Raw genomic sequence first — 12,094 nt, forward strand, 5'->3', positions numbered from 1 at the left:
ATTAGGGAGACGTCTTGCGACACGACAGTATCCTCCTGGTAACACCCATCAGCTGAAAGATGCGTTAAAGGAGGAATGGAAACGTTTATCCCAAGAACTCCTGGATAATCTGGTGCTTAGCATGGAGAGACGATGCCAAGCAACAATTACAGTAAGGGGAGGGCATATTCCATACTAGGGAACATCTGCCAGTTGTACTTACGCTTCTTCAGGCAATCATGTGTAACGCCACTATATGTCAAATAAAGCCTTTTTTTTAATTCCATACCCTACTTTAAGCTTTATATTCATTTCTGCGCCATTATTCTTTTACCATCGTTTAAGTACAAAATAATGTACATCATATTCAAATTTCATGTCAATCGGATAATTTCTTGTAGAGTTATGACAAAAAACGCACTTGTTGCTTAAGTTTTGCACACCAGTGTATATAACAGATGGGAAATCAAACTGCAATTGAGCTTAACAATTCAGCTACGAAATTCTTCATAGATCTAATTTCTTTATCAGACTTCAATGATCTTTCCAACTAAATCTGTATGTCCGAAAAAAAAAACAATTGTGGTGGCAACATTTTATTTAATAAATGAATTTTCTTCAAAAAAACATACTAGAAATTTTTCGACTAAATCTTATAGTAATTCACAAAAAAGCAATCAGGTCTAAAAGGCACCTTTTAAAAAAAGGATATGTCGCTTACCCTTAAAGTCTTTTTTAAGTGAACTATTTTTTTAAATAAAATAATAACATTAAATACAAAGATTTTCAACGAACACATGGCTTTGAGAGTTACTTAAAGTCGTGATTATCATGCAAAAGCGAAAAGTTTGAATGTTAAATAGTGTCAGATAAATTACACTTGGATAGATAATTCAATGTTTCAGCCCTAATACGTTAATGAATCGCACTATTAAATTATGCGTACCAGTTCAAATTTCAAAATCAAATATTCTTTTTCCAAACTTTAAGTAACTCAAAAAGAGTCATATGTAGTTATAATAATAAAAAAAATATACCTGTAAGCTTACATTTTCTATAACTATTTAACGATTCGTTTTCAGATTTTGAGTTTCAAAGTAAAATAACAACATAATTAAAATTATGAACATTGAAATTATAAAAAGCTTTCATTAAATTTACATTTATCATAATATTTGTTATTTTTAACTAAATTTTTTGGTAACACACTTAGCTGTTATGACCGGCTAACTTACCTTAATTTTTCTAAATAAGTTTGAATCATTCTGTATACTTCATCTGATCATTACTATCAGCCCTGTGGCAGAATTTTTTCGGGCTTTCTGCCACAAACTTCCCTAACACTAATATATATTTTGCTTTAATTATACTTTTAATTATAACAATTATTAATTTAAAGTAACAGAACCGTTGTGTTTACAGAAAAAAGTATAGAATAAAAATGTGTAAAAATTTTAATTGTAAAAGTAATATTTTTTTAATTCTAATATTATAGGCGATATATTCGCATTTTGTTGGCGGAAAAATGCACTAATTATTTCCTCTTTCAAATTTTATAAATCAAATTGAAATTCGTAAATAATTTAAATGATAATAAATAAAGATTCGTACATAAATTAAAAAATCGTAACATTCGTGCAGTAACTCCCAAAATAAAGATCGACGACGAAATCACGCGAATCTTTAGAAAAGAGATACTCAAAAAAGTGTATGTAAAACATAGTGTTCTTTAAAGAGAAAAAAAATTAAAGAAAGAACATCATTTCTACTTTCGCGATTTCTGAATTTCTTTTATCTTATATTATTAATTTGAAATTCTTGCTGAAAACAGTTATGACCGATTTTTAAAAAAATCTCAAATGAGAATTGAAAAATCACGATTATTTCTTTCCTCTCTGGTGCGCAAGGAAGACATCTTTGAAAAAAAAATTCTGCAGGAAACAAAAAAAAAAAAAAAAAAAAAAAAAAAAAAAAAAAAAAGCATTTTTCGAAAAATTATGCAGAAAGGAAAACCAAAATCTCCCCCTTCCCAAATGAAAAATTTTGTTGCAAAAACTCTGTAACGTTCTGCGACAATGTCGCCGCAATTCTGCCACGGGGACTATCAGATTGCTATTCTTCTAGAAGACAAATATTCTAGTTCTCATATCGAGCGATGAGTTTTACTTACAAGAATGGATCAATAAACAATCAAATATACAAATTCCTAAACTAACTTCAAGCATATCGTCATAATTAAAGCAACTTTCACAAAGGAAACTTATCGAGTGGTACAAGAATTAGCCTGGTGGTAGTGTATTACTGATAATGTAATGGTTTCTAATTTACCATCTTATTACTTCGACAAAAAATAACTTGTAATTGACAACCTAAAAAATAATTTGTTAATTTATCTTATATCTTAACTTTTCGCATTTATTCTATTTCAGTATTACAACTTCACAAGTTTTGCTTTAGCTCTGAACGAATTGCGAGATAATATGGTTCAGGAACTTCCCAAGACAGACTCGAGGCTAAGACCTGATATACGAAAGTTAGAGGAAGGAGACGCAGGTAAAACTGTAGCACCTTCTTACTTAACATGCTATAAAACGTGGGTCGGCAATCTAGCCCATAAGTCGATCACGGCCCGCCATCCTCTCTTAACAATATTTTTCAGCATTTGTCCAAATCATTCATTAGTAAAAATATTTTTCACGCCTTGATCTTATTGATGTCTGTCTTCCGGACTATTCTTAAACATAAAACGATTCGCAATTGGCAAATTTTTGAAAGAAAATATATTTGCGAACAAACATTCAGTTATCGAATCTAGGTTCACAAACGAGCATCAACTAGTCAAGCGTGTGCTTTCAAACTGGACCACATTAAATCTTATTTCACACGTACCGCTGTTGGTGTACCGCCACGATTTAAATTATAAAAAAATTTTATTTGCGAAATTAACGTCAAAAGGTAAAACATAATCATTCTATACTGAAATCGTTTAATGCATATATTTTTTTTATTAAAAATGTCTTCTCAAACTTTATATGCTACAATGTAATTTTATATAAAAGTAAAAATATAATTTCATATCAAAAGCGTCATGATTTTAGTATATAATTTGTTTTATCAGACGAAATGGCTTCGAAATCTTTCTCGAAAACAAGCAAGAAATTGAAATTATACGGTTTCCTTGTGCATGTTTTGTATACAATGTGCATACACTTACAAATATTGTTTAGTCATTACTCTAGGAAGTATATGAAAAACTTCCCTAATTCAGTTTACTATGCGCGACTTTTTAAGTGGGAAAAGAATAGTATGAAATTTGAATTATATCATGAGATTCAATTTCATTGTTCGAGACATGACACAGATAGGCCGTTTTTCGATATTCTTATGTACAGAGAAAAATAAAAAAGTGGTCTAAAATCATTTCATCTGTTTTCAGATTGTACCAAAACAAAGTCGAAAGATATTGCTTGTGGAGAAATGTATAACTTTGATTAACAATCTCCTGATGATTTTTTTTAAAACTGAAGAGCTCAATATAAAAAAATCTAGAAACGAATGACACTTAAACACAAATATGTATACTTCTTTCATTTTTTTCCCTGTGACTTGTCCCGCAGTGGACTGATCGTTAAGACACGGTTCTCATCAGATCACCGAAGTCAAGCATCACTGGCTGCGGTCAGTGTGCGGGTGGGTGACCCACGGGTCTGGGATTCTGTTTATACCGAGGGTGTGCGGTATTGGTCCTCGTTAAACTGTGCTACCGTAAAGTGCTCGACTTCGCGCGCAGGTCGTCGGGCTACCGAAGCGGGGGTGCCATCCCCTCCGCAGAGGATCAAAATTGTGATGGCATGTCTTCGGATCATCCTCCGGGATGTTTCCCAGACCGTCGCCAATAGCCCATTGTGCAGCTCTAGTGCGACGTAAATTAACAACAACTTCCCTGTGACTTATAACTATCTCATAATACGATCATCAATAATATTTTACTTTAAATAGGAAAACAAAATTTTATCAACAGAAGCAGTTTTGAAAACTTTTTGCTATTCAAATTTTGTAGAAATAACATAATATTAGAAATTACATAAATATTCAACCATAAAATTAGACGAAGTAATCTTAAAATCATAAATTTCTCAGTGAAGTGCATAATAATTATAATAAAGTTTATTTATTTATTTAAGCGTTATAAGATTTTACAATATATATATANATATATATATATATATATATATATATATATATATATATATATATATATATATATATATATATATATATATATATATATATAAATATAATAACAGGGCTACATCCCTGTTATCATGGTTGTATTCAGCTTGAATAATTCAGTCGTAAGCCTAAAAAGATTTATTTAAAGGTAGGCTGGTGGTTATAACAGTCACATCCCCACTTCACAAGGGAGGGGGTGTCGATAAAACTCCGGATGGCTCCGGCAGATCTTTTATGGAACACGTTATTCAGGAAGAGACATGCGAAAACCATCGCTCTCGCATTAAATACTTACAGACATGAAGGTAAAAAGGCTCAGTCACTGCATAGTTTGTAACTCTACTCATCATCGATAATCATTTAATGCTTCCTAATATGGAAGTGAAAAAGGGTCAAGATTCTAAAAATAACTCCTCCTTTGAAATATAAATCTAATTATAATTCAATGGTATGTTTTGAGCCTTGAAGTCCCAAAATAGAATTCCTACACCTATTCTTTACCAAAGACATTTTATGAAAACGAAAGAGTTTTAATGGTTTAATTAATACAAAAGTATTTATAATTTTTGTATTCCATATATATAAATTTGCCTATTACAGAGGGAGCTGCAATAGAGAAATCAAGAGTAGAAGAAAAACAGAGAGAAGCTCGAAAACAAAGAAAGAAGAAAAAGGAAACCTATAATCCTAAGTAATATTCTTCTGCAAAATATTCATTCATTTTATAGTAAAAATTAGGTTCAGTTGAGTTTGACCAAATTTTTATAAAAAAAGTTCACATAATTAAATATGTAACTTAAAACAGTGATGCTCACATAGATAACGTTTTTGCATTCCAAAATTAGATTTAAAAAATTGAGCACCAAAAACTTATACTTTCTCTATGTTTGCAACTTTTTTCGAATAATTTTTATTTTTACTTATTTTAGTCAATGCACTTTGCAAGTTACAAATTAATTTACAGTAATAGTTCGTAAATTGTTTAAAATTGGATAGCAAATTTAGTAATAGAAAGAGAATATAGAATTTCCACACTTACTTTTCATTGGGAGGAAACAGTTTTGAAGTTGTTACCACGTCAAGTTAATGTAGATAAAAACTCTAAATTTTATTAGAAATATCATTAAAAATATTATTGCAGAAAATAATTTAAAATCAAAAAGCGCCTTTGTAAACTTTTATTTGAAACTTATAGTTAAAAGTGTAAAAAGAACTTTTTCTTAGAAAACGTTTCTATAACTACTGCTAATATTTTGCAAATATCTTTAACTACTGCAAATAATAAAACTTTATTACAAAGTTAATCTGTCATTTTTAGAAAACGATTACAACAGTTTTCTTAAAAGTTAAAGAATACGACACACTAACAGAATGTTTGGATAACAAATTGTTGTTCAATAACAGTGTATGAGTTATGCAAATTTTGAAACAAAAAAATGAAACGAAATATGAATGCATACATTTTTCAAAGATATGTCTTTATGTGAATAACTATCGTTTTCACACCATTTTATAGGTATTTTCAGAAAGGGAAAAAACCTTACTTAAAGGATGAAGTATGGCTTTTCAACAACCGATATTGGTCCAGGAATTTCGATGATTGTCCAGATATATTCTAGAAAACTTCCTCAGGTGATGAAGATTACAAGTTTCAACGTTATAGCTATATGTGAAAGTTAGACAAAAAGAGAAAGCTATTTTATTTTGTTTTAAACATAGTTGAATGCTTTCACAGATAGCATGCGCTGTGTTCAATAATTAGTATTCTTTGAAGAGCATGAATTTATTTCATAGCTACACAAACTACATGGTGCTTTATTGCATATTGTTGAGATGTAATTCTTTAAGATATTATTTACAATAAGCTATTTTATTCAATGATAGTTAATTTGTCTTTCATAATTGTGTGCATGATTTGCAGCTGATTTTATGGCAATAAAATTTTAAATGAATAAGTTTATGACAATTAAAGAGAATAATCAAGATATGAATTTATTAATGAAATCTCAAGCTATTAGGTTTAATTTTAGGCTATTTTCTTCCAATAAAATCTCAAGCATTGTAATAGTTTTAGAAAGTATATATAAACAATCAGATTACTTAATAATAATTTATTTATGAACTATAGAACAATTATTTAAACAGCAATTTCAGAATACTTTCAACCAACACAGTCTAAATTAAAACAGTTTTGGAAACTAAAGGTTATAAATAAGATATTACCAATTTACTTATCAAATTTAAAGTTCCAAGCTTTTAATAAAAAGAAAAAAAAAATATTTTCAGTAAATGAAAATGAATAATTCAAATAAAGAATAATTCTAATTTATTTTTCGAGAATTAATTAGAATAATCAAAATCAATACAAATAATTAAAATCAGTGATAATCAAAATGAATAATTAAAATTAATCATAATCAATATGAATAATCAAAATCAAAAGTTATAATTAAAATAGTTGTTTTATTAGGTTATATAAATATAGAGCGTTAGATAATAACTCTTCACTAAATTTACATATTGAATATTTTTTATTATTAAAATATGCTATAATTTAAGCAAAAAGCTGCTCTTAAACATTTCAATGAATTTATATAAATTCCTTTATTTGCTATAATTAAATATCTAAAATGATAATAATGATAAATAAATAGATTCTAAATAAAAAAAACTATTATGAACAAAAACTAAATGTTATAAAATCAAAATTCCTCAAAATAAATTTTTTTGTAATATTACTTTAAGTAATTTATAAATCGAATATCATACAATAAAGTAATAAAAATTTATAATTCTTAAATTTAGTTTTATATTCACTTATAAAGTGCATATTAACCAAACTATGTTTAGAGTCTCATATGCCTACGGGTCCATATATACTGTCTTAAACCTTCATTCCTTTATCTTTACTGCAGTAAAAACAAATAGCTTAACAGTATGCAAAACCTAACAGTACAGTAGCTTAACCACACGCAAAAAAAAGTTCTTTTAAATGCTACCAAGAGATGGCATTACAAATTTGAATATTTTAATAGTTGTAACAACTTTCGGTACTGAGTTCTGAAGACAAACGGGTTAAATGAAATGTTTTTACCATTGCAAAAATTGCACAACTTTTTTTTCTTCCAATATCACAAATAAACTTTTGCACTTTTAACAGACTATCCAACAATTCCATGCATATTTTACAGTATTTCTTAATCAATATTATGGTTATTGAGATATTCAAATAGCCCACAATACAGGTAGAACATATCATATAGTGCCTAGAATAATTGCTTATCGAATAATGTTTCGAAAAAGCATTAAAAGCTTGCTGAACTAGTAAAATAGTGTAGTACCCTGATTAGAAGTAGTTGCGTTTAAGTCCAAAGAAGACTAACTGTAGTGAAGTTTGGTTTAAGTGACAAATAACTGCTTTAAAAATTATATGTATGCAAAAATGGAAAGGATGAGTACTTCCCGGTGAATTTTTATCTGTAGTCAAAAATATTTTTAGATATGCTAAAAATGCAGTTTGCATCAAGATTAGTAGTCAGTTATATTATATTGCGCTTCAGTTATACAAAGCATGCGAAATCGAAAATGTATCGCATGGTGTTGGCCATCCCTTATTACATATTACTAAAAGTAACCAGACATTGCACCTTTAGAAAAATGATTCAGTTTAAAATTGTGATATTCCTATTTTCAACCTTGATATTATGCCTATTTGCTGCTCAGGGAGGATTAATTATCATAATCTATATTATATAAAACGCTGATACGTACGTATGTATCAATAAAACCGATATTTCTTTTCTCGCGCTGGCAACAGTTTTCATTTTTAATTGATTGGATTCGGCGTGCAAGAGCACGTAGTGAGCATCATACGGCTAATCCATGATATATAAAACGTTAATACGTTTTAATTGATAGGCTTCGGCGCGCAAGAGCACATCATATGGCTGATCTATATTATATAAAACGCTAATACTAAAACGTATGACATTGATAGGATTCGGCGCGCAAGAGCACGTAGTGAGCGTATCATATGTCTAATCGGGTGAATTCTCACCGAATTATCAAAAAAATTCTCACAAAATTATCTTCACCGAAGCCGATGCTTTTCATCCGGCTTTCAGTACTATTTCATATTGTTTTACAACACATGGTTTTAGCCCTCTGATGGGAAAGACTTTAAAACAAAACTTACAACAGTTACTTTTCTCAACAACTGAAATTTAGAATAGTGTGATTAAGAGAAATATGTGAACTGTTTGCAATTTCAAATTAATATTGAAATGCACAGGTTTAGAATTTTCTACAGTGAAAAGTTTTCGGAACTTCAGTTGTCAAAAAAGTATACAAAAGCTAGACGTTAAGAACGTATCCAATGTGCGAGCAAAGCGATTGCGAAGCAATCCGAAATGAACTGCGAAAGCAGTTCCGGGGGTTGGCGAAGCCTCCTAGTAATTAATAAAGTCTAAGCAGGCAAAAATAGCATATTAATACAATTCAATTTGATACCTTATTTTAAATTGCAGCAAATTTTCAAAATTTTATTATAGAACATGCTGAAATATATATTTTAAAGACTATATTGTTAATCTTATGGTTCTTTTCGAATATGGAAAAATAAATTGATTCAAAAGCTTTTGGTTAAATTTTAAAGATTTTGCCAAATTTTTTAAAAGCATGAAATGCAACAAACACAATCAATATTTAAAATGGAATGACACAATAATATTCAGTTCAGTTTAGGCATATATGAACTAAATAAATAAGTTGGTAGCATCATTATAGAGCATGCGATTATATATATGTATTAAATATACATATTCGAAAGATTACACATGAATGGCATAAATTTTTTCTGCTCAGTATTTAAATAAGGTGGTTTTTTACAATCTCCTGTAACTCTTTTTCTTCTTCTTCCAATTTACTAAAATGCTAACGTGTTTTTCCACTGAGCTTGCAATATTTTATCCAATGTTTTGTACAGTTCTTTTTTTAAAGATTATTTTAAAATTAATTGTTATAAGTAGACTAATAATAATTTAACAAATTTTTTTGGGCACAGTTTTTTTTTCAAGTTAATTTTTAGCTTATTATTATTTAAATCAAATTAAAAGTTTATTCTACTTAATAAAACTAAAAAAATTTTGTCTGGCTACTTTTAGTGATACCGAATATTTTTTTCTGTATATTTTAAAGAATATAAACCAGTATATTTTTAAAGAAAATGGAAATTGATTGAAATAGAAAATCAACAAAGTTTTCCATTACTGCTCTTTTTTTTATATAAACAAAAAAAGGGTCCAATATAAAAATTTACAAACAATATTTTGTGCATTCTACAAAAATAAAATTCAGATTTTCAACAGAACCACGTTAGAAATGTAAAGAAAAAAATATTTCATAGATTTTTTAAACACATTAAAAGGTGCTTGAACTTTTTAATTTAGAAATGAGGATTTCATTTATTTCTGCATATCTTTCGGCACTTTTAACTTTTTTCACTTATCGAAGTAAACTGGTTAGATGCACGGCTTATTAGAAAACGATGTTTTATTATCTATATTATACAATATGCTAGCGGCCATATTTATTTTGGCTAAGATTCTCTAAAGTTAAATATTAAAATTTCTCACTGAACACCAAAGAAAATAACATTTTAGTCAAAATTATGTTTTAGTTCAATAAAAGAAATGCTCATTTACAAAATTTAAATTGGTACATAAAGCTGATATCAAATTATTTATATTATATCTCATAACAGTACACAGTTTTTAATGATAAAACACTATTCATAAAATTTTGAAAGGTTTTGTTTACAAATCGTCATGGATAGGTTTTAATTTAAAGAAATGAAGTTAAATGGCTTATTACTAAGAAACCAATTGTACCTTGATAACATTAATAAACAATTCTTTTTTACTACTGATATTTGAATTTATATAAAGTATTATTGGTTAACTAAATAGTTGCATAGACTATTTTATTGAAGTTCTTAAAAGGAGGGATCAAATAATATAAAAATTGAAAAGTTTATAGAAGCTCTATGTACACCAAAAGAAAAAAAAAGAATGAAAATAGGCTTTTAATAATCAATTTAGCAGTTTCTAAGAAAAACTTATATTTGTAATTGTTTTTTTTTAATTTCTTAAATTAAAGTATGATTTAATTTTAAAGTGTTATATGGAAAAAAATCCTACTTCACATTTTTAATGGAATACATGCAGAAATAAGTGAAATTTAAAATCCTCCCTTTAACTAGTGCCTGTAGAATAGATAAATTATTTCAAATGATAGTTATGAACAGAAAAATAGAACTATTAATATTTTTGTACAAATAATTTTGTTTTACAAGATATTTTGATGTGTTTCTTCCCTTTTAAAAATAATTTAGATGTTTTTATCCTTTCAAGGAATATTTTAATGTTCTTTCTTAAGGGATATTTTGATGTGTTTCTTTCATTTTGGTGTGCATAGTGTTTGTGCATTACATTTCATGAATGTCCCAATAAAAATATTTGTTTTGATTTTGTTGTTATATTGCAACAATTTTCTGACTGTTAGAATGATATTTAAATGTGATCAAAATTGTAGTCTTACTAATCTTTTAGCATAACAAAGAAGTGGGTAACAGATAAATATTTTAGATTTTTAAAATCAAGAAGTTAACTATTTTAATTCATCATTTCTTAACCATTTTAAACCGACTTTCACATAATTAAAAATTTAACTATGAAAGTAGCTTAATTAAGCATCGACATTCTAAAAGAAGCATTTAGGAAATGCCCCATGGGCGATTCTTTCGTTACGTGTGTTACTTTTACACGACATATTTCAACTTTAACACTTATTATAATAAACTTGTTAGATATTTTTTATGATTTTCTTAATTTGTTGTTAAATCTATATGTGTTGTAAGTTTTCAAAACGACGATTGAAGGCGCAAATTAATTTGATGTTGAAAAAAAAAATTTCTGAAATTTTGTTACGTGTGTTACCCTTTATAATGCTAGATATTTGAAACTTTGAATATATTCATTTAATTCTGTGAAGTATAAAGGCAAAAAATTAAGATATTTTCTTTTATAGAGAGATACAATATCGAAGCTGTGTTTAGTGATTTTTAAAAATTTCTTGCAACAGTAAAAACTTCTTTATTTTGGTGAAATTGGTGCGTTACGTGTGTTAACTGAACGTTACGTGTGTTACCCTCNAACAATTTTTTATTAAGGAATGCGTGGTCGAAAACAAAACCAAAAACTGCTAGAGGGCGTCAGAGTGTATGTTCTTATATGAGGCAAAAACACACAAAGAACGATGAAGTTAAGTTATAAAAGTAAATTTAATGGCATGTGCTTACAATAAGTGTTCAAAACAGTGGCCGGCAGCGGCTATGGTGGTACAACGGCGAAGAAAAGATAGGCGAACTTTCCCTGCAGCGGCCGAAAGCTTGGCGACAAATAACGTAGCGCAGTAACTCACAATAGGAATGGAGCTTTTTCGCTTGCATGAAAAAACTTTCCAAATGCGGCAGGATCTTTGCGTTTTGTTTTCGACCATGCATTCTTTGATAAAAATTGTTTGTCTGGGTGTGCACTATCACTTCCTAAAATTTTTCCCATCTTTTTAGAATCACCCTGTATATTAATAAAAATAACATTTAATAGTTTTTATTTTATTTTAAATAAGCCAATAAATCTTTAACAAAAGTAATTCAATGTAATAAAGATAATCTTTTACTATGAATAGTATTTTTTTAAATTGTTTGCCACATACAAATTAAAAATTTATTTGCTTAATTTAAATCTCTTGTTATCTTTGCATACACATTTTTTCACTCTTCAAATAATTGTAAGATCAAGGGGAATAAAAGAATCGAGATACA

At 28.3% G+C, this 12,094-nt stretch overlaps 1 protein-coding gene across 2 annotated transcripts in view; it reads left to right on the plus strand.

The window, feature by feature from the left end:
• Positions 1–6,571, plus strand: part of LOC122271493 (oxysterol-binding protein-related protein 2-like) — a 9,043-nt gene extending 2,472 nt beyond the window's left edge. The window contains exons 2-4 of one of the 2 annotated variants that reach the window (XM_071184616.1): positions 2,409–2,532; positions 4,813–4,903; positions 5,729–6,571. In XM_071184616.1, coding sequence (XP_071040717.1) covers positions 2,460–2,532; positions 4,813–4,903; positions 5,729–5,831 — 267 coding nt within the window. In that variant the 5' untranslated portion in view covers positions 2,409–2,459 and the 3' untranslated portion in view covers positions 5,832–6,571. Of the gene's footprint in view, positions 1–2,326; positions 2,533–4,812; positions 4,904–5,728 lie in introns of those variants that run through there. The other variant, XM_043052980.2, reaches the window with a different exon arrangement.
• Positions 6,572–12,094: the final 5,523 nt, after the last annotated feature.

The sequence above is a fragment of the Parasteatoda tepidariorum genome, chromosome 1, assembly GCF_043381705.1.
Source record: "Parasteatoda tepidariorum isolate YZ-2023 chromosome 1, CAS_Ptep_4.0, whole genome shotgun sequence".
NCBI lineage: Eukaryota > Metazoa > Arthropoda > Arachnida > Araneae > Theridiidae > Parasteatoda > Parasteatoda tepidariorum.